At 41.9% G+C, this 23237-nt stretch overlaps 3 protein-coding genes across 3 annotated transcripts in view; 1 reads left to right on the forward strand and 2 right to left on the reverse strand.

Moving 5' to 3' along the window:
- The window catches only part of EGFR (epidermal growth factor receptor), a 1326436-nt gene that overhangs the window by 519896 nt on the left and 783303 nt on the right, over positions 1 to 23237 (reverse strand). The window lies entirely within an intron of this gene.
- Positions 537 to 7013, reverse strand: PSMA2 (proteasome 20S subunit alpha 2). The gene is made up of 8 exons (XM_050330447.1): positions 6911 to 7013; positions 4748 to 4824; positions 4054 to 4186; positions 3538 to 3660; positions 3088 to 3169; positions 1996 to 2069; positions 1490 to 1547; positions 537 to 1408 (listed from the first exon to the last, which is right to left on the reverse strand). The coding sequence occupies exons 1-8, from the start codon at positions 6949 to 6951 to the stop codon at positions 1292 to 1294; spliced, it is 705 nt and encodes a 234-aa protein (XP_050186404.1). The 5' UTR covers positions 6952 to 7013; the 3' UTR covers positions 537 to 1291.
- MRPL32 (mitochondrial ribosomal protein L32) lies at positions 7179 to 9735 on the forward strand. The gene is made up of 3 exons (XM_050330458.1): positions 7179 to 7419; positions 8328 to 8512; positions 9101 to 9735. Exons 1-3 carry the CDS (start codon positions 7179 to 7181, stop codon positions 9353 to 9355), a joined length of 681 nt encoding a protein of 226 aa, XP_050186415.1. The 3' UTR covers positions 9356 to 9735.

Here is a 23237-nt window from a genome sequence, read left to right on the forward strand (position 1 = left end):
ATAAAACTTCATTTATGGCATGATTCAGAAACTCTTATTTACCTGATGATAATATAAACCATCAGCAGACATTGGAAAGCACAGGTCAATTAGGTTATACACTACTTTCTGAAGGCTGATACTTTGTATTTTCTTCATCAGTTATGGCTGGCTGACATGTAACCTGCCAGGCAGTTCCCCTTCTTCCTTAGGCTTACACACAAGCAGAGGGATCCAGCTGTCACTCCCAGTTCATTATCGACATTTTAACAATGAGATTGCTTTAAAAAATATAAAACCTGCAAACAGTAACTGAAATGGTGGCAGACCAGATAATTTCTGCTGAAAACCTCCCCATATATTTATCCTGTTTCTTTTGTAATAAATTCTGTGTTTCTTTATGACCTGAGCAACTCTATATATGTAACAAATTTATTGATACATACACCCCCCACAAAGAATATCCAAGTTCTGCACCTGTCTTTGGAGTTATCTTGTAAGTTGGAAAATATTTGAGGACAATTCAAGGGATAAAGTAATTACATTACATACTCTCATTCTGTTTTGTAACTCCTCTTGATTTTTATTGATGGTGATAAATGCATTTAGTTTATTACTTCTACTTTTTCTAACAATATTTCAGGGTTGAAAAAGTGCAATTTCTAGGGCCAAGAAAATAACTTACGTAATGGAAAACAAGTTCTTGTGACACAAAGACCAAGAAGGTCAAAAGCAGAGAGGCTCAAGTAGATTGCAGTTCATACCTGAAATGGAAGACTGTTCTGTCTCTTTGTGAAAGTACATGATCTTTTACACTAGCTAAAACCATTTCTGGAAATTACTTAACATTTAAACAATATTCCAAAGTGAAAAATTATCCTGTCCGCTCAACATTTAGATTCTGTAAAAGGTCTACCATGAATCCATCACAGCTGTATGGGAAAAACTGTTTCCTCAAAAATAAAGATACTGAAATCTAAGCTTTGTGCAGATAAACAAGCTAGGATTAAAAAGACACACAGACACTTTCCCCCAAAACAGTGGCCTTCGATTTTATTCTTTAGCCTTTCTCAAGCTGTCACTATAACTTTACATTTTGTACAGTATTTTGTGTATCAAGGGAAAGAATTATCTTTAACAAGATTTTATGTATTACAATATTAAGGACCGTTGTATTTGCACCCATGATGTTTAAAAAATCTCTCAGACAAACCATGTAGAAATAAGTATGCAAAAACTGCAAAGAAAAACATTTAAGTAGCCAAAATTAAAAAGACCTCTGTGTGAACCACACAGTCTTGCTCGGTTTCTACTAGGCTATTGCAGCCAAGTAGTCTTTAACCTCAGTTGGAGTGAGCCTCCTAAAACCAGCTTCATTACAGATGCCAACTTCAATGTTGTCTTCTGTCATTTGCCCTTCAAAGCTCTCCTATTAAAGAAAATGCGGTTCAGTGGATCATATCAATGAAGTCATAACATAAGAAACTTCTTTCTTAAGTATTTTGCTCACCTTTAGTGTTAAAATAGCTGTATGAATGGCATCTTCGAGCTCCAAATCTTCATTGTATCTGCAAACAAACATTCATGTGTTTCAGCATGGGACAAAGCCCTTTCCAAATTTTACTAATCCTGGAATCTCTAAAAACCCAAACAGTACTAAAATCTTTCTCATACAAATATTATTTGTGAGCCCTGTAACATTATTAGTCAAAGTTATTATTTGTCAAAAAAAGAATCAGTACTTTTCATAGTGACACTGTATATAACAATATTGCTGCAAATATGTTGAATATGTTTATTGCACTCAAACAATTCTCCATAAACACAAAAGTTGGAGTTTAAATAAGTCAAATTTCCTGTGCATCCCTAAGTAAGTAAACTAGAAGCATCACATCTTAAGTATTTTAAAACTTTGTTCTGATAATCTAAAAAGGTGTGCTTTTTTTTAATCTGGCTGTTTTACGTGGAACCTGAACAAAACACAGTATCCTTTCAGACAAGTATCAAATACATTACCTTTTCTCAAGGAATGTTTTCCCATTGACATAATTTTTTCCCATTGCTGTTGCCTTCCATGCAAAGTAAGCTCCCTGTAAAAGCAACAATCTATTGAAATGTTTTGTGTGACTTTTAGTCAAAGACTGCGTATTCAATACATACAAGTATAGCAACAACTATGAAATTACTGAATGTTCTGAGACTATGGGAGATAATTTTGGATCACATTCAGACTAATTTGATACAGTAACATATGCTGTGAAAAAGTACAGAACATTTGTAGAGGGCCCCACCTATTTTCATCCTCCCACTACTTTGGAATTCCTTAAACAGAAATAGTATGTTTGCCTTTGAGAAAGTGTACAGTCAGATCCTTAACGAGGTTCACTCCACTCTCTTTTTTGAAGATTAGGTAGTATAAACAACCTGTTGCAAATCAGCCATCTGATTTATGTTAGCTAGTAACAGGATATTTAGCCATCACTTCTATTCTCTCTGGCATGAAGACTATCAGCAGGCCTATGCCTTAAGTCATCTGCATTTTGCTTTTTACTTCAGGGAATCAGACACTAAGTCAAACTTCTGAAGCTCATTGATGATCATGACAGTGACCTCGTTGTTTTTGTCTGAAGCACTGCACCTCACACGTGCATCAAAGGGTAGTTTTTCAGAAGTACAGGGCAAACCCAGCAAATAAACTCACTTAACCACTGTCATTAAATATTAAGACGTGCATTATGTTTCACAATACAGCAGGTTTTGACTAAACTTCCATTCAGTTTTGAGCAGCGTAAGCAGACATTTGTTTTTCTGGTATCTGTTGCAGAAGGCCATTTTTGCTGCCACAATCAACTAGGGAATGCATGAAAAGGGTTGGTGATCTCCCTCAAAAGCAGCTCCCATCCCTCAAGCAGTAACATGTAGGTCCAGAATGATCCAGACTTGCTCCAAGCGCTGACTGAAATGGCTCATTTTAACTTCTGAAGTTATGTTAAGGTATCTTTTGTTCTAGCTCTGCACTGCTCTCATCACAAAAACTATTTCATGAGCACCTGTGAAATTTCACATGTTTTACAAAAGCAGCAGAATTTACAAATGTAAGATACTTACAGATGGATCCGACTGAAATAAATACGGCCGCCCTTCATTCCAGCCACATATTAGCAGTGACACACCAAAGGGACGAACACCACTACAGGAAAACAAAATGATAAATTATTCAGTGAAAGCCAAAGGTGACTAAATTATTTTGGATGTGTTAACCTTCCCCCAAATACTTCCCACCAGATCGGAGCTTCCCACCAGACCGGAGCTGTGATAAGGAATGGCTAGTCAACCACCAGAACAAACCCAAAAGTATGCTGCCTTGTCTGATGTGTTGGTTTGCAAGATATGGAGACTCAGCTGGTGCCAGTCCACACTCCTCCCACTGGCCCACTTTCTGTGCATGTTCTCCACTGAAAAACTGTCTTTGACACAAAAACTTGCATCACTGAGTAGCTGTTACTCCTTACTTTTAAAAAACATCTTTCTAAGCAACTTTGCAATTCCACCACATACCCGGACTGCGTGTATTCCTGCATCACGGAAGCGATTCTCTGTACTAGCTGAGCTGTTGGAATGGGCTCATGATAAACCAAGTAATACTGCTGGGCCAGCTTCCGAGCTCTGTGCACAAGTACTCTAAAAACAAAGACAAAATTACTATGCCAAAGAAATTCCAACTGCAACTGAAAACTCATACTAAATACAATGCTACGGAGTTGTACACCTGTCGTAACATTAATGTAAGAAAACAGACTGTGCTGGCTTACCTTGATCAACTGAGTAATCTCTGAAACACTTAAACTGAAACTCAGGTTGAATAACACTGCTTTCATTCTTCAGATGAAAGGTTATTTGACAAGGTATTGCATATATTGAGGAAAATTTCAAGTGAATGTAATTTTATTATAATAAAATATGGTATTTCAACATTTAGTTAGCAAGACTTAGAAACAGCTAGTTGCTACCTGCTTCTTACACTTCTTGTAAGAAAATGGATCTAAATAGTGATCAAACAAGATGTTTTCATACCTGTAATCTGGACCCATTCCACTGTACACTAATCCTATATGTTTGGTAATTGGTTCTACTTTGTGGACACTCCTTTCGTCATACAGAATGGATTTCTGCTTCTTCTCAGTTGCCAACACCACTCCATTTGCAGCTGGAAAACAACAAGAAATTTTTTTAAATATTAAATTAAAACTATGGAAAGCAGTCAAAACACAGAACAAGTTTATCAGACTGTAAAAATTTTCTTCCTCTATTTTTTAAAAAACTCTTTAAGTTTACAATCGTGTTAAAGAGACATACTTTGATGAATCCACCCAACACATTGTTTCTCATTTTAAATAACTGTACAGCTCCCACAGTCCCATTCTAAAGATTCTGAATTACATATTAATAATTGAGCAATCGAAGTAACTATTTTTTATGTGTAATTTCAACATATAAGGACAGGAACAATCAAAAATAAACCCAAACCAAACATCTATCTCTACCACCTGACCATCTACAGAATCACCCAGAAAAGAACCCCAGAAAACACTAAACCTATTAAAATATGTGAAAATCCACTGAAAGAGTAACAAAATATGTAACAGAAGGAAAGATAAACAAAGATCCAATACACAGGACCCAGTACATAATCCAAACTGATTTAGTTCTCTCAAATTATAGTCAGAATCCCAAATCCTTCACTAAAGTAGTTATTTTCTGGACATACCTTTAATCCCAACTGATGGAGCTCCTGCAGCTACTGCAGCCAAAGCATATTCAATCTGAACAAGCTTTCCAGAAGGACTAAAAAGGAAGATTCAAAAGAAAGATTAACATAATTCTGATGTCCTCAAATCTTTCCCACAACAATCTGATGCCAACTTGCTTTTTTAAGCCTCTTTACATCTGGCAACAGCATATTCTGACTAGAATTTAAAGAAAAAAAACAAACAAACAACAAATCCCCACAGGTCTGAAGACTCCTAAGAGCTTCTAAAAGAGCTGGACTGGTTTATCACAGAAGTCACTGCTGCAGATTGCTACTGGGATACTCACACAGCATCAGCCTACAGCCCTCATGGAAGCTAAGAAGTCTCAGATAGGGAGCAATGACTGGGATGCAGGTTGAAGAAGGACAAGTCCATTCTCCAATTCTATACCATTTTAAACCAGTTTTCCACTCAGAGGGAAAAATCTTCAGAGAATGTCATCCGTTTCTACTCATGATATACGTTATATGTGTGGTGTCCAAAAGTTTTCACTGCTCAACACCAGCAAAACACAGCTATGCTTTTTGACTGATAAGCACAAGACAGAAACAACCCCTGTTCCAGTTCCAGGCACTCCTGAATTTCATTTTAACAATCAATGTGCTGGTAATGGATGCAGAATCATCAGAACAGAGCTGAAGGTGTTCAACTGGCAAAGTAACTTACTCATAAGTAGTGGGATCAAGGGGTCTGTTCTTGATCTCCAGTAAAAAGAACAGCACAGAGACAGCCACTCACTGGACAAGTGATTTTGCAAGTGGGATCTACTCCCTGGGCTGTATTTCAGACAGGACTGCTTTAACAGTTGCAGAAGTAAAATAGAAAATTATGTAACTTACTGCTTAGATGAGTCAGAAAGCAAGCCATAACCAATCAGTGTAGTCATTTATACACTGAGGAAATAGGTTATAAAGGTGACAAAGTAATAATTCCAGCTTCTCCACTAGAGAATACTAACAAATCAGAACAACAGTTCCAAGTACATAGTGCACATTCTGTGCAATACAAGAAGTCTGTAACTCCCCCAGGAAACGATTTCCGAGAGCTAATAGAGAATTCAACCTGCTAGAGCACAGCAAGCGTGCTGGGCTGCTTCCATCCAATAAGAACATTCTTTTCATCATTTTAGGTCACGAACTGTTTTATTTGTTTAACTGCAACAAGCCTTTAGCAACTCAATCTGCAATTACACAGCACAACTGTCCTCTGAGGTTAAGGGGATCTAACTTCACCACAAGCTGCACAAAGGTTCTTGCTTTTTTGGCAGTTTTTCCTTTTTGCATGTATAACATAGTCCTGGATAGCTTCATAGTTTCATCAAAAAATGAATGGAAGGTAATTTCCTTCTCTCTGAATTAATCTTAAGTCTGTGTATTAGAGCAACATCTCAACAGACACCACTCCAACAGCAGCCTATTCATTCTGTGCATGCAACCATCCCACATCCAGGCTGTGCACAACACGAAGCACATGGAGAGCAGGGACTGCAAGAAGGGAAATATACTAATTTATAACTCATCTGCTTCATTTGTTCCCGCATCTGCAAAGCCCGTTATGAAGCAAGCTCTCAAGATACCACAGCTCAGCTGTCATCACGCATTTCCAGTTAGCTCAGAACGACAGAATTACTCCCCAGCCTAAAGTGTGTGTGTGGGGGGGACACCTGAGTTTGCTAAGCCGTTTCACCAAGCACTCGCTGCAGGGCCAGTGCCGAGACAGACCTTAGCTTGGCCTGCAACGAGGAGACACAAGCAGCGCCCGCACCGGGCCCCGAGGTCAGCGACAGACAGCCGGTGAGACCCGGGACTCTCCCGCAGCCTCCGCCTCGGCCCTCGGGGGCGCCGGCAGCCCTTCAGGTCGGCAAGAGTCTGTGCAGCTACATGTCCCCCTCGGGCAAAGGCAGCACCGCCCGATCCCCACACCCGCCCCTCCTGTGCAGGTCCAGCCCCCGCTGCCCCCCAGCGCCCGCCCGCAGGCCCGATGACTCTGCAAAGCGACCCCTCGGTGCTGCGTCGCTGCCGCCGTCAGACCGCTCGGTGCAGGCTGCGCGCCGCCCTCCCGCTGGCCCGGCAGCCCGCCCGCCGCTGCCCCCGGGTCTGCAGCCGCCCCTGCGCCGGCACCTGAAGGTGGTGAGGGAGAAGCTGTAGCCGCGCTCCGCCATCTTGGCACCAGCCCCTGCGCTCTCCGCGCCGGCTCCCTCGCGCGCACGCGCGGCCGCCGCTCCCGCTCCCTGCGCGAGGGCACGGCGAGCGCGCTGATTGGCGCGGTGGCGGCGCGTGGCGGAGCCTGCCGGGACGCAGTTGGCAGAGAGGCGCGCCGTGAGGAGCACTGGGAGTTGGAGTCCTGCAGGCACCGCGCCTCTGCCCCTCCCTCCCGGCAGCGACTGGAATGCTGGGAGTTGGAGTTCCCGCCCCGTATCCCTGTTGTGCTGCGGCGTGCGGCGGGCACTCAGTTTCCCAGGAGGCTCAGCGACAGGCGCGCTTCTCCGGAGGGCTGGGCGCGGCCATGGCGGTGCTGGTGCTGGTCCGCTCTCCCTTGTCGTCGGTTCGCGCTCTCCTCCAGCGCTGCTGGGGACGGCTGGAGCGCGGCCTCTTCCCGGGCGGCCTTGGGGGCCAGAGCCCGCCCTGGGGTAAGTTCCGGCCTGTTCTCTGCCCAGCTGATGAAACGGAACGCGTTCCTGTGCCACCTGCTCTAAGTGACCCTGCCTTAGTGGGGGGGGTGGAGTAGATGATCTCCAGAGACCACTTGCATCTCTGCAGTTCTGTGCTTCGGGGCTGCGGGACTCGTTTTACCTTTGAACGGCTGGGGCGCGGCCCTGGGGTCAGTGAGGGCGCGGGGCGGGAGCCGCCGCTCTGAGCGCCTTCCTTAGGGGGTGGCGGCAGCATCGTGTCGTGTTTCCGCGGCCGCCCGCGGAAGTGGGGCCTGGCTGTAAGGAATTTGTCTTCCGCAGGATCACAGAACATGCTAAGTTGTAAGGGTTAGGGTTATTGAGTGGATATTTGAGTGGATCGTTGAGTCCAGCTCCTGGCCCCGCACAGGACAAGCCCAAGAGTCACACTGTGTGCTTGAGAGTATTGTCCAGAAACTTCCTGAACTGTCAGGCTTGATGCTGTGACCACTGCCCTAGGGAGCCTGTTCCAGCGCCCAACCACTCTCTGGGTGAAAAACCTTTTCCTAAGATCCAACCTAAACCTCTGCTTGTACAACTTCAGGCCATTCCCATGGTCATGTCACTGGTCTCCATAGAGAAGAGATGCCTGCCCCTCCTCTTCCCGTCACAAGGAAGTTGTTAAACTGCAGTGAGGTCTCCCCTCAACCTCCTCAAGGCTGAGCAGACCAAGTGACCTCACACTCTCCTCAGATGGCTTCCCCTCAAGTCCCTTCACCACCTTTGTTGCCCTCCATCGGACACTCTCTAAGAGCTTAATATCTTTCTTATGTTGCAGTGACCAAAACTGCACACAATATTCAAGGTGAGACCGCACCAGTGCAGAGCAGAGCAGGACAATACCCTTCCTCTTTTTCTTTCTCCTTCAGGACCGGCGCTAGCTGTGCAAGCTCCAGCTGTTCTTCCACCAGCAGCAAATGACGCCGGAGAAAGCAGCGCCGAAGGGCCGGGTCTGTTGGAGAGCATCCTGTGGATGGCAGTGCCCAAGAAACGGCGCACCATCGAGGTGAACCGCTGCCGGCGGAGGAATCCCAGGAAGCTCATAGCACTAAAGGTAATCAGCGAGTTTTCGCTGCCTTGGCACCGTACCCACCGCGAGTAATTTTGTCGGTGGCAAACAGGACAGAGTAATGTTTACACTCATCGTTTTTCACCTCGCTTATTTTAGAGAATCATCGCAGTTGTTGGTGCTGAATGAAGAAGTTTTCTGGAGTTTGTTTATAAATAAAGAAGCGTAAAAGACACTGTAGTCTCTAAAATCCTTTGGAAGAGGTGCATTCATCATGTGTGACAATAGTCTGTCGTTAAATAAACAGTGAGACTTTAGGTGCAAGCCTAACAAAATGTGAATTTTGGCTGAACAGATAGTGTAAGTGGAAAAGCTCTATGCTTTCTATGCATCTAATTGAGTCATCAATAAGCATAATGACTTAAATACCAGACTTCACAGGCTGCTTTTAGGAGTAAGCATTTGACATAGTAACACATTACAGAAAAATTATGTAGAAGAATAGATTTTTAAATAGTAATTGAACTTCTCTGGTATTTCATGTAAATTTTTTAGTAGTTTGTGATTGCTTCCCGTTTCTTTTGTTGCTGCTGTTCAAATTACAAAATTCCCTGTTTTCCACTATCGTTTCAGAGGAACATAGATGTTTGTCCTGAGTGTGGAAACTTGAAACAGAAACACGTCCTTTGTGGCTATTGCTACGCAAAGGTCAAAGCAGAAACTCATCTGATACGGGTGGAAATGCGCAAAAAGGAAGGAGGACCATTTAAAGCTCCAACTGTAGAGACTGTTGTCCTTTATGATGGAGAAAAGCCTTCAGAAAAAGATGAAGGCAAACGGATCATTGAAAGAGCCAGGAAACGTCCATCTTGGTTTGTTCAAAATTGATGCTATAGATTCAATGCTAACAAAAACGGTTGCTGCAGCAAGAGAAAAAATGATTTTCAAAGATTCTTTCAAGAATGTTTTCTCCTTCACTCAGTGTCAATACAGAACACCTATGGACTTTTGGCAAGTCTGCTTGATTTGTGTCGTGCTATATGATTTGCAGTCAGGTGTTGTTTCTGTAGCATACAGAAGTGCTTCTCAGTGATACATCACAGCAGTCAACAAAGAGAAATCGGGATCTGCTTTGGATTTGGACATCTGCGTACGGTGCACTGAATAATTTACATGCTAATGTTCTGTACTGGTTTTGTAAATAACATCTTAATAAAGGGAAAACATTCGCAAATGTACAATAAAGTATATTAAGTTTTCTAGGGAAATCTGCTTATTGGTTTTAGCTGCTGCTGTTTCCGAGGGAGAAAAACCATTGAAAGCCAGTGTTGTTTAGAAACAAAGTTTATTTACAAGGAAAGATCCATTATTTTGTTATTTCCGTGGTCTGGATCTCTCCACAATGCTGCTGTTTGAGATAATTGGTGATATTCCTGGTTTTGAGCAAAAATAGTGATTACTACATAGTATTGGCACTTTTCCTGCACTGAATTGAAGGTTGAATGTTCCTTGCTGTTGTCAGTATACAAAATTATTTTCTTCCTTAAAGGGATATGGAAAGCCTATTTCCCTCCCTTTACAGTGCACTTGATTTCTTGAGTAAAAGAGCAAATTGAAATGTAGTGACTGGAAATCTGTAAATTTGACAAGGGTCAAATCTGGCTCTTTGCTATCATTGCCCTTAAGTCACCTACATGGTCAATCTGTGCTTGGGAAAACTGCAAACAGCGGCTAGTGCCTTCATCTGGAGTCCTCTGCAGAGGGGAGGCAGCTTTGCCCTCCGCTGTCCATTGCTGCCCCTCATATCTGGTTTTCACTTGTTCAGAAGTGAAGCAAATAAAAGGTGGCAAGCAGGATGGAGAGTGGAAAGCTAACTTAACAGAACTGTGTGGGATGAGACTGATGTACTAGAGGTGAGATTAGCCAAGCAGTAAGACAGATACGTATACACCTTTCCTTCAGGACAGTATATTTTAGGGAGGGGTGGGGTTTTTTTGTTTTTTTAGTCCACATATTATAGGGCCAATTACACTTTACCACTTACACTGTCTTAGTTGCTTTTTGTATACTAGTATTTTTGACAGTTTTCTAGAGAAATAAGCTAAATTAACCAGGGATATTGCAAGTCATGAGCTAATTTCTCGGAAATACAGAGGTACCATTAAAAAAACCCACTATTTTTCTCTAAACATGAAGGAGGACGTGCAGCTCCTGCTAACGGAGTAAAAATTATGATAATCATCAGTACATTGCATTAGTTTATTGCACTAGAGTGTTGGTGAAGCAGTGAAAATGCTTTAAAAATTGATTCCTTATGGAACATGAGTGATGTGAGGCTGTGTCAATTCAAGATACTTTGAGATACTTGCCGTGTCCTGGTTAGGTAATGACTCCTACTTGGAGGAATCCCATTACTTCAGGGCTCTAGGCAGTAGTGGAAGCCAAGAGAACTGGTTAATATTCAAGCATCACTTCCTCCAAGGTCATGGTCAGCGCATCCCCACGGGTAAGACATCAAGCAAAGGGAGCGGGAGACCTGCATGGATGAGCAAGGAGCTTCTGGCAAAACAGAGGGAGCCTACAGAATGTGGAGAAAGAGACAGGGCACTTGGGAGGGATACAGGAATGTTTTCAAAGTCTGCAGGGATGTCTTGTGGAAGGCTAGGGTTCACTTGGAATTAAGTCTGTCAAGGGATGTCAAGGACAACAAGAGGGGCTCCTTCAAGTACATCAGTAGCAAAAGGAAGACTAGAGAAAATGTGGACCCACTGCTGATGATGACAAAGGATATGGGGAAGGCAGACTTACTGAATGTCTTTTTTACTTCAGTCTTTACCATTAATGCAGCCCTCAGGAATCCCTAACCTGTAGGCAAATGAGAAAGTCTGGAGAAAGGAAGATTTTGTGTTGGTTGAGGAGGATCAGGTTAGAGTTGTGGGTGTCAAGGCAAACTTGACTCCCACAAACCCACGGACCCTGATGGGATGCACCCTCAAGTGCTGAAGGAGCTGGGAGATGTTATTGCTAAACCACTCTCCATGATCTTTGTAAGATCATGAAGAAGAGAAGAGGTGCCTGAGAACATAAGGAACTTCAAAAAGAACGAGAAGGAAGACCCAGGGAACTACAGGCCAGTTAACCTCACCATAATTCCTGGAAGGGTATGCAGTGGCTGATCGTGGTTGTCATATCTAAGAATGCGGAGAAAAAGAAGGCTGTCAGAAGTAGTAGCATGGATCCACCAAGGAGAAATCATGCTTGACCAATGCAATAGCTTTGTATGATGGAATGGCTGGTTGGGTACATGAGGGGAGAGCAGTGGATAATGTCTGCCTTGACTTCAGCAAGGCTTTTGACGCTGTCTTCCACATTATTCTCATGGGCAAGAGCTGGCTGAATGGCAGATCCCAGAGGGTTGCGATCAGCACCACAGAGTGCAGCCAGATGGCTGTAGCTACGGCGTTCCCCAGGGCTTAGTACCGGATCCGGTCTTGTTCAACTTATGATTGGCCATGGATGAGGGGAGAATGTGCACCCTCAGCAAGTCTGCTGATGATACAGAACTGAGAGTAGTGTCTGATACCTCAGAGTGCTGTGCAACTGTTCTGTGAGACCTGGACAGGCTGGAGAGTCGGTTGGAGAGGAACTTAATGAAGTTCTACAAAGGCAAGAGTGGAGTCCTGCACCTGGGGAAGAATAACCCCCTGCATCAAAACGGGCTGGGGACTGACCTGCTGGAAAGCAACTCTGTGGAGAAGGGCCTAGGTGGATAACAAGCTATCCATGAGCCAGCAGTGTGTCTTTGTGGCCAAGATGGCCAATGGTATCCTGGGGTGCATTAGGAAAAGCACTGTCAGAAGGTCGAGGGAGATGATCCTGCCCCTCTACTCAGCCCTAGTGAGGCTGCATCTGGAGTGCTCTATCCAGTTTTGGGCTCCTCAGTACAAGAGAGACATGGAGCTCCTGCAGCAGGTTCAGCAGAGGGCAACAAAGATGATTGAGGGACTGGAGCATCTCTCTTACAAGAACAGGCTGAGGGAGCTGTGAGATGACCTCATCAAGGCATACAAATGTTTTAAGGGAAGTTGTCAAGGGAATGGTGCTCAACTCTTTTAGTGGTGGTCAGCAACAGGACAAGGGACAATGGACACGAACTGAAACACAAAAAGTTCCATCTGAATATGAGGAAAAACTTTATTGTGAGTATGGCTGGGCACTAGAACAGGCTGCCCAGAGAGGCTGGAGATATTCAAAACCTACCTGGATGCTACCCCATACAACCTGCTCTACATGAACCTGTTTTAGCAAGAGGTTTGGACTAGATAATCTCCAGAGGTCCCTTCCAACCCCAATCGTTCTGTGATTCGTTTCATGGCCATACAGCTTATGTTAGTACCACTTTTGTGCAATCCAGACAAGAAGAGATGCTTGATAATGTTTCACAGTCATTTCTGAGTAATATGAGGGGAAAGTCAGTAAAATATCTGGTATTCATGGCGCCTAAGGGAAAAATTAGAACCAACTGACAAATATTGAAGATTCACAGATGCAATTGATATAGAACCAATTCATTTTCTATAAAAGAAATTATCTTCAGTGAGAGTCAGAGCAGTTTAGTTTGAATGACTAGCAAATAAAAGCTCATTTTCAGAGCTTTACTGCATAAACTCTGGCAATGCAAAGCTCTTTCACTTAAAAAAAAAAATCAAAATTCCTCTAAAATATGTGACATAGTCTGTTACTTGAAATAAGCCCTGTTTATATGTAATTTTGAAAGAAATATAAATGGCAATGCTGCTAATATAGAAGCATACACTTTTTGAAACTGTCAAAATTAATGAAAAGCAAGCTGGTTGTTGCAAATGCTGTAATCTAGAATCCATTTACTTGTGCCATTTGACTCTTTGGGTACCTGCTAGTATTTGAGATAGACATTTTTTTGTCCAAAAATTTCATATGATCATGTTATATTTGATTATATTTTTCTTCCATAGGAATGTGATGTAAAAAATTATTTTATTTTAAATTTTTAAAAATTCAGGAAGATGATCTAACGTCCTAAAATACAAGGATGCAGGTTGCTAATCAATTTTGTATCATACAAAGATCTGCAGACATGGAGTTGATCTCTGGCAGCGATCAATTGCGATATCCTTAGGAGCTGATAAACCAAGTTTCTCCTTGATCACTTATTTAGCAAGAAAATATGCATAAAATGTTTCTGCACAATCCTCATCTATTTTGTTGAACACACTGAACAGTAAGAGCTGGCCTTTGGTACAAAATGCCCTTCTTGCAAGCACTAGGTGGCAGAGCAGTGTAGCTTTCGAGTCAGTGCAAAACAAAAGTCCGAGATCGCAAGTAAGATAGGAAACAGTGCACCTGTGTGAGAAAAACATTTGAGAATAGACTTTTATAAATATGAAGAAAAATACAATCGTTGTTATGAAATCTAAACGTTGTAGTTAATTTTTCCGACTAAATTTAATTCAGTCTACACGGAGAACTAATGCACTGGCTTTTGTGGATATTTATGCACTTCTCCTCTTTGCTGGGTGAATTATTTGAATTGTACCTATCATTTTTCCTTAAATATAGGTGGGTTTGTATGTTTCTTTCTATGGCTAATATATTCAGTTAGCTGATATTTTATTTATGCAGCTATGAAGTCCCAAAAGTAATAGGTCTCGTGGCATTCCAATGAATTTCCAAGAATAACTGTCATGAGTTCCTAGAGTCAATAAGGATCAATTTGCAAACAGCAGAGAGAAACTGAAAAGAAAAGGAAAGCAATATGTGGTCTTTTAAAGAATATTAGTTGCTCAGAAGGGAATAGAAGATTTTGTGGTCCTTCAAAGTTTTAAAATGTTTTGGAAGCACACAAGTGATAAAGGTGCCTGTGTCTTCAGAACTTGTAAATTAGTATTTAAGTATGAGATACTAGCAAAAATCCTTCATTTATCTCACAGGACTGCGTTGTGTAATTTATGCAGTGAATGAGGATCAGTAAAGACAAGCTGTTTCCAAATAATTTGCCTCACTCTTAACCTGCCAAAGACTTAAGCATGGGGCCAAAGGGAAGGAAAATCCATGAAAGGAATGAGTAGTATTATAGTAGTATAATAGTAGACTATGCAGCAGGGATGGATCTAGTTTAGCATACTTTTATCTATATTCCTAGGAGATTCTGTTGAAGTCAGTGGCATATAATTCAAGGCAAAATTTGGTCCAACGTGATGAAACCCTGAGTGTATATATATGCAAATATATATACATATTTAAAGCAGAGCATGTATACCAACCGGATTTGGGTTACAGCTGAAAATTTAGATTGAGTGAAATAAATTGAGACAAATCAGTTGATACTTGAATTTCTCTCAAACATCCTATATTTCAGTTTTCCCTAGTTGACGACAATACACAGAAGAAAATGTATAGGATTCATTTCATATTGAATGTGCTGGATAAACCTGTGAAAAGCAAATCTGAAACTAGAGCAGAAGACCCCAAAGGAAGCTTTTGTGCAGTTGTCAACATGCAATATTTGGCAGGGATTTCTCTAAAGTGCCACTCCCAGATCATGTGATTTTTATTTAATTAATTAATGTTTCAAGAAAGCAGATTTCCTGGTTATAAGATGGTGGGTCAAGGATGAAGAAGCAGAGATTTGGAAGAGCGCTAGGCAGAAATCCAATCCTATATTATTATTATTTTCTAAAGTGTCACACCTTTTAAACCAATCCTGTGATTTTGAAGCTTGGATATGCTCTGTGTGTTCTGATCATCCAAACACGCAAGCATCTGACTGTTTCTCCTTTGGTTTCTCCAAAGCACACAGACTCTCCTCTATACAAGATGATTCTGATGAAGTTGTTCTCACTACACAAGCATATAGAAATGTTCTGACATATCCTGGGTGTAAGCTAGATTAACCCTTTATATGTCCTAAATTTGAGATCAGCTCATGAGGCTCAAGAAGAATAGGTACCATAAACGAAGCATGTGACATGGCGTAGGAAGGAAAATCGGCTCCTACTTACAAAGCTGGCAGCTTTTGCATCCATTCCCAAGAAATATAATGTTTCTATTCTGAGCCCCATCACACAGGCTCATCAGCTTGTCCAGCAATATGGCTTACAGCTCAGTTTCCCATTATGCTGGAGCTCTAGAGCACATTAGGTGACATTCTGTCAATGGAACTAAGGATTTTGAACAGACTGTTGGAAAGATATAAATTTCATTTTATAATCTGGGATTACTATTTAATATGAAGAATAGTGGCTTTGTAGGGGCTATACTGAATAGCTTAAGGCTCAAAATTGACAGACCAGTCCTGTAGGGAAGGTTTGTTCTAAATACACCGGGTTAAGAAGTTCCTACTCATTCATCTTTCGGCTGTTCATACGCAGTCACGGTCAGATCAAGTAGACCATCTAAGGTGTTTTGAAAAATAACATCAGTTTTCTGTCCAGTTATAGATATCTTACATAATTCTGTCGCTCTTAAACAGGATAAATGATACCTTAATCTTAAAGAAGCCATTGACTTCATTAGGATTTCTTTAAGAGGAAACTGTAGTTCCAAGTGACTGAGAGGTAGGCTAAAAAACATCAAGCTGTTGGTTACAAAGTTGCTTAATGAGATCATGAAATCTTTACTTTTAAATTTTCAATTTTTTAAATTGAAACCAAGGAAATAAAGATTAATCCTCTCTGTTGCCAACACCCATCATGACATGTCACTTGAGCCCAACAGTCCAGTTCTGCCGTAGTCCTTTTGGATAAGGTCATTTATGAATAAGGAATGTAATCTTTTAGGAGTTCAGAAGAACGATGACACATTTGAATTTCTCTTGCTCCAGATGAATTCTTCTCAGATATTTTTGTCCAGCACAGAGCAGATTACCACAAAGTTGATACAAGAGAGGAACGGAGGAAGGGTTGAAGACCAAGAAGTTATAGTGATTGGCATCCTGTTGCTGGGTATGCAATACAGGAGTAACAGCAAGAAATATACCTATGTTGTGTGGGGAACATGCAGGCTGAAGGCTGAAGACCTTAGCAGCAGGTTTCGGGCCAAGCAGAGTACAGAGCAACTCATCACAGGGATGAGAGGCAACCCTGAAAGCCTGCCATGTCCCCATGTGACAGCTAGCAGCCAATTAGATGCTGCAGTTACAATTTTTGCCTTATAAGGAATACTTCTATGTTTGTGTTTGTTATAAAAGGCTGCGTCCTTTTGAATGAGGTTGTCTCAGTTCCTTTCCCCACACTGCGTCCGTGCCTTTCAGTTTACCGCAACGTTGTGCAACTGAATGAATACCTGCCTGCGAAGTGCTTGTGTGTGGGGCACTGCAGAAATGGGGGACATAGCAAATATCCCGCCATCATACATCACTTTGATGTTAGCAATTCATATTGGAAGCAAAATGACACATTTACCACTGACAGGTGCCAGAAGAGCAAAGGAGTTCCCCAAAGTTGCTTTCTTGGTCAGTGGCAGAGGAAGGAACTGAAGCTATTTGCAAATGTAGTGGGTTTCTATGGCTAGGTTTGGTAGCAGGGTGTGGGGCTAAAGGAGTGGCTTCTGTTGGAAGGTGCTGGAAGCTTCCTCTGTGTGGTGGAGCCAATGCCATCCCACTCCAGGACGCTCTTCCTGCTGCTGGCCAAACCCAAGCCAATCAATAGTGATAGTAATGCCTCTGTGATAACATATTTAAGAACAGAAGGTTGTTGCACAGGTGAAAAAAATTCCAGCCAGGGAAAGGCGCAGTGAGAGCATGTGAACAACAATGCAGACACCAAGGTCAGTGCAGAAGGAGGGGCAGGAGGTGCTCCAGGTTCTGGAGCTGAGGTCCTGCAGCCCATGGTGCAGACCATGGTGAAGCTGCTGTCCCCTTGCAACCCATGGGGGATCATCAGGGTGCAGAGACCCACCTATATCCCATGGAGGAGCCCACGCTGGAGCAGGTGGATGCAGGAAGGAGGCTGTGACTCCCTGGGAGGCCCAAGATGGAGCAGGGTCCTGCCAGAGACCTGCAGCCCGTGGATAGAGGAGCCCACACGGGAGCAGGTCTTTGCTGGGTAGGACTTGTGGGCCCTGAGGGGGACCCACATCGGTACAGCTCATTATTCATGAAGGACTGCACCCCATGGAGGAGTGACCCACTGGACAGCAGTTTCATGAAGAAACTGTGGGATGGACTCACACTGGAGAGGTCCATCAAGGACTGTCTTATGTTGGAGGGGCCCCACAGGAGCAGGGAAGGACTCCTTTCCCTGAGCAGTGGCAGAAACAAAAACTGACCATAACCCCCATTCCCCATCCCCCTGCACTGAGGAGGAGGAGGAGGAGGGAGAGCGTGGAAGGAAGGAGGGGTGGGGGAAAGGTGTTTTTAGGATTATTTTACTTCTCACTCTTTTGCTGTGACCCTGTTAGTAATAAATTCAATTAATGTCCCTACTTTGAGTCTGTTTTGCCTGTGATGGTGACCAGTAAGTGATCTTTCTCAGCTCTTAAATCATGAATCCTTCGCTGGTTTTTTCCTCTCCTCTGTCCAGTTGCGGAGGGGAGTGAGAGAGTGACTTCAGTGGTTATCTGGCATCCAGCCAGTGTCAACCAACTACAGCAGATTATCAGCCTGTTGTATTCTCTGCTGTGTCACAAGTTAGGGAATAATGACCATTATCACTTGCAGTGGCCATTAATGTAGTTAGGTTTGCATTTTGATGAAGTAAACTGCTGCAAAGGTACCATATATCAAAACACTTGATACGATATAAGCCCATGAGGGCCTTTATCCAGAGTTCTTCAGGTAAGCTGGAAATATGATTTGTTACTAAATGATGACCCCTTTATTTTTACTTTTTTTCTTCTTCTTTCTCTTGAGAACAGGAGAAAAATTGTGATTTTTGCAGGAAGCTTCCAAGAACCAAACCCAATGACTTCTCATCTGCAGAAACAGTGTCTTCCCCTACAAGAAAAGCCATTCTGTGCAGTAAGGTTATTTATAAAAGTATGACTCAGTTGGACAACAATGACAGAATCTGTCCCCAGGAATTTTTAATGTATGAATCTAAAAATAAGTGTAGTCCTAGAAGTAAAAGATTTCTCCTCCACAGATTAGATTTTTTTAGTCCAGGAATAAGGTGCTTTCTTTATCTATTATATACAAGACATTCTGTCTAATAAGAAAAACAAACAAACAAACAAGTGATAAAAATGTTTGGAAAGAAAAAGAAACAAGAACATAAGATCCAGAGATCATTCACAAATAAAACCAGCAGTACCAATGTACAAGGAATTGGTTTAGACCACTTCTCAAAGAAATAATTTTTCCTCTGAGACACTTCATGCTAAAAAACATGAAGGAAGAGAATTTGCAATAATTTTTTCCCTCTTCTTTCTGATCAAAAAGTTGTACTTTGCTTTCAAGCCCTCATGCTGTTGATTGGCTGATATGAGTATCAGATGCAACAGACAAACCACTGAGAATAGGGAGACTTGATCAAAAGTAATTTAATTCTTTTCAGTTTATTGATGTTTTAATAACCCTGTTATAATTATTGATGTTTTAATAACCCATTGCAACGACTGAATCTTCCCAAGAGCATAGACATTGGCTTTGTTAATATGATTCTCAAGAATGCTGTCTGTATTAGGAACATATCACTAGAAGGAGAGAAAAAAAGGATTCCATAACCTTTGGCAGATCTTTTAGCTACATTTGGGTCTGAGAAATATGAAGGAAAATCTGAGACTTTAAGCAAGATGCCTTTCTTTTAAAAGATAAAGTTGAGACGAAGAAGTTTCACTGAGTTTTCTCAGCCTGTGGAAGTGAAAAAAATAAGAAGACAAAAGTTCATTGCTGAATTTAAAGCTGTAGAGAGGGTTATCAAGGCAGACTACTTTTTGTTCATTCTATATCTGTATCCCAAGAGAATTCCTCTTACACATCTGCAGTCAGTGTTACTCCATGATCACAAGTAGATCTCCTTAAAAGAGCACGGAGCAGAAAAAGCTATAAGGAAAATGTGAGTTACAAGGCCCCTACTTCAATAGTAAAATCCATAGTTTAGTGGAGTCATAGGCATCTACATTTCATCACTCAGCATCTTTCCGTAAGTGGTTACCGTAAGCTGTGGTCCTGAGTGGGTATGTTGCCAATAACAAGAAAATTGTCCCCTTTCTTTGTGTCTCTCTTTTTTATCTTCATTGATTCTAATTCTGTGATCACTGGCATGCACAGAAGCACTAACAGCAGCTCTGCACTGACAGTCTCAGAGGAGTAGTTGTGGAAAATGGCCATTTCCACTGATTGCTGGGGGACAATAAGAAAAGACAAAGCCTCGTAGAGACAGCACAAACCACATTTTGGTTTGGTTGTATGCAGCTAGTGGCAGCAGGCTTGTGCCTGTGTGTGGTCTGTGTGTTTCCCTGACTGTGCCATGCACTGTGGCCCCTAAATGGTAAGGGACAGATTCTGCCAAACGTAGTGGTCAAAGGAAACGTGGACTATCTGACCATCTCAGGTTCTGAGGAGGCAGGAGGGAGAGGAGGCACAGACTTTTATTCTTATTCCTGCTGCAAAAACTGCCAGCTATTGTCTTCCACAGCCTGCTTGGTTCTCTGCTTTCCTGGACTCCATCCATGTGGCAATTCTTACAGCAATGCCTGAATATTTAGGCATTTGCATGATTACTTGGCCACTGTGGACTCCCCTTTGCTGCTTACCACACTGCCAAAATATGCATAGATTTGGCAAGTCTTGTGATTTCTCAATCTAATCACTTATTTACCCAGTTTGAAATGTTAAGAAAACACTGACTGTTCAAAACCTTCCTTAAAAGAAGTTCTCACATTTTATACCACCTGATTTTCTTACTGTCCTCCTCCTATTTTCTGCGAATGGCCTTGGGACTAATTTCACCTTTGGTAAACTATTGATCTAAGCAGTGTAGAGAGGGAAAAGCATGGTTCCATATTTCCAGCCCACCTACTACTGGGCTCTGCAGTAGTCCCTGTGGATTTTGCAAATGAGTTCCTGCAGGGTTGAAGTTAAGCCATATGTTCAGGCTTCCTCCATTTTTTGTTTGAAATCCTAGACTGGCACAATTCCTACTCTCTTCCTCAGTCCTTTTCCAGTAAAGCAAAATACAGAGCCAAAGCTCAAGAACTGGTCAACAGCTCGGTGCAAATTACTTTCAGCATTCAGTCCCTGAGACAGTCAATAAACATGGAGGACTCCCTGTACCTTGTTGACTTCTTCTTTCCAGTTTGTATTCTCCTTTAAAGAAAAGAACAGTGTGCTTTTGTGAAATTCAGCTCCTACAAAAGAAGGCTTTGTGTCTGCTCAGTTCCAGTGGCAGCAATACGTAACACTAATAACAACAAAGAGCCCGTGCTGAGAAGGATCCTCCATTTGCTCACCCAGAGACATGTATCCAATTTTGTTTTTTTTGTTATTTCTAATCAGCCTGAAAGACAGAGGCAACATACAGAAGAAGAGATCTGCTGCATCACTCGTTATGCTGAGACTAATGTGGATTTATATCTTATTTTAGCCACAGAGGAAGTCCCGAGGCCACGGGAGATTATTGGAAAAGCAACAGTATGGAAATGTGTATGGAAGGGTAAAAGGGATTGAACAGCTGGAGAGTACGCAGTGCTGGTACTCTGTAGGGAAAGCAGAGATCTCAGCATAAGTGCCAAGATCATGTTGTAAGCACGTGGATCTCACAGGGTCGTGTAAAGACAGTGGGGATTGTTTAGCTGTGGACCACCACCAGCTGTAGAGTTTATATTCCATTATTCCATAATGACCATCATGGTTTTGATTCACTTACCATGTGCTGCATCTGGCTGCAATACCTTTCAGTTAATTTATGCACTGTTTTCTCAAAGCTAGCAGAAAGCCGCATTTCATAATTAATTAGTTTTTAATATTGTATTGGTGTATGAGAAGTGCTTTAATTAGCCCACCACTTTCCTTGAGGGGTAAGGTTTTTTTCTACTACTTATTCACACATATTCCATATATTCTTCTACGTAGGGGAAAATTGACTTACTATTTTAAGAACTGTTATTGGCTAAACAAGTTCTCTAACAGAAAAATTAATTACTTCATTGCTTTGTTCAAAAATTCTTTTCAAGTGGATGACCTTTTCACAAGTTAATAACTAGAAATGTGGATCAATATGGGAAGCATATATGCAAATTTAGCAGCTGAAAGAAAGCTGAAATAAGGATAGTTAATTATGTCATTAAAAATGCCTTTTTACTTTCTCTCTACCATGTCATTTATAATCCCAAATCTGTTCTCCCTCTTGCTTTACACATTCATTTTTCTCAGTGAAGCCATCCCCTTTCTTTCACTATTCCCACATCTCTGACCCATCTGTTATACCACAGAATGGTTTGGGTTAGAAAGAAACATCAAGATCATCTAGTTCCAGCCTGCTGCTATGGGCAGGGACACCTTCTTCCCATATTTTCCTTCTTCCCATTTATTTTTCTAAGGACTAGGGGGTTGGACTAGATGATCTCCAGAGGTCCGTTCTAACCCTAACAATTCTGTGATTCTGTGGTTTATCTTTTTCATCTTTAGCTACTATATGAAACCCTTATCTTCACCCTACTAAAGTTTGAGAGAGCTTATTCTCTTCTCTAGCTCCTGAAAACAAATATTTCCTTGTTCTTCTGGTGCCCTGCTTTGAAGTGTGTTTGGGAGCTGATATTTTCACTTAGTTTACTGGGGAAGCCACAAGGACACACAAAAGCTTTGTTTAGGAAAGGAGATGGGAAATGTTATTAAGAAAGAAAAACACAGAGGCAGAAAAGTATGGAGGTAGGGAGGGAAGAAGGGAAATCCTGTGTGTTCAGAGATTAGGCTCAGATGGAGAATCACTCCAGGACTTGCTCTCCCAGATGTGTGTGCGCAGCCCCAGCTGCATTCCTAGAGTGCTCTACCTCACATGCCCAGTTTTGGGTTTTTCCGCTCTTCTACTTAATAATTTAACTGGCAAGATTGAGCAACTACTGACTGAATTATTGAAGGGGTAATTAAACTGGCAAGAGTTGAGTGGAGCCCATGAGCAGCTTCTTAGCAAAAAAAAAAAAAAGTTTCACAATGAAACCAAATTTGACAGCTAAGTTCAGTGACTACCTCGAACTTTTCCCCCCTGATAAATGGCTGATGCACCAGAGCAGTAATTGTGAATACTGGTCGTGAGTCTTCAGGAAAACCACCAAGCTGTTTGGAAGGTGACTGACTTCTAACACCACAGGGAAAAACAAGGTCTCATCTTCCACTTCTTTATCTTCTGTAGTAGCAATGGTGAGCTCCTGTTTAAAGGCAAGGTCATGACCCTACATACAAGTCTGGGTAAATATTGAGCTATTGTATGCAAAAATGTAGCAGCCTCTGCTCTGCAAAGATTAATACAGACAGTGAAACTGCTTCCTGGTTGTCTGGAGTTCCTCTAAGGTAGAGATAAGGAGCTCACAATTTTGTCCTATGCATAGCAGAGTTCTAAAGAGCTGTAACAAAAATATAACTCAGCTCAGTAAACTTAGACCTGATAATGAAGGGAAGGTTATTTTAGGTGGGCTTCCTTTTTGAAAGACTTTGGCTAATTTGGCTGTCTTGCTGTAACCTAAGAAGGCATAATCCAGCTGTGGAAAATCACGTTTGACAGGATTTTATTTAGCCTAGTAAATGCTCACATTAATTCTGGGATTTAATAATCCACAGCTGAGAGCTATGCTGTGA

Source organism: Myiozetetes cayanensis, unplaced genomic scaffold (assembly GCF_022539395.1).
Source record: "Myiozetetes cayanensis isolate MyiCay16 unplaced genomic scaffold, myiCay2020 scf1, whole genome shotgun sequence".
In the NCBI taxonomy this organism is placed as follows: Eukaryota; Metazoa; Chordata; class Aves; order Passeriformes; family Tyrannidae; genus Myiozetetes; species Myiozetetes cayanensis.

Excerpts from the sequence above, each read along its gene's own strand:
- MRPL32 (XM_050330458.1), top strand. The coding sequence starts at position 7,179 with ATGCTGGGAGTTGGAGTTCCCGCCCCGTATCCCTGTTGTGCTGCGGCG. Across the intron at positions 7,420-8,327 it reads GGGCCAGAGCCCGCCCTGGG|GACCGGCGCTAGCTGTGCAA; the intron begins GTAAGTTCCGGC and ends TTTCTCCTTCAG. Across the intron at positions 8,513-9,100 it reads GGAAGCTCATAGCACTAAAG|AGGAACATAGATGTTTGTCC; the intron begins GTAATCAGCGAG and ends CTATCGTTTCAG.
- PSMA2 (XM_050330447.1), bottom strand. The coding sequence starts at position 6,951 with ATGGCGGAGCGCGGCTACAGCTTCTCCCTCACCACCTTCAG. Across the intron at positions 2,070-3,087 it reads TATTTCAGTCGGATCCATCT|GGAGCTTACTTTGCATGGAA; the intron begins GTAAGTATCTTA and ends TTGCTTTTACAG. Across the intron at positions 1,409-1,489 it reads CAGCTATTTTAACACTAAAG|GAGAGCTTTGAAGGGCAAAT; the intron begins GTGAGCAAAATA and ends TTTCTTTAATAG.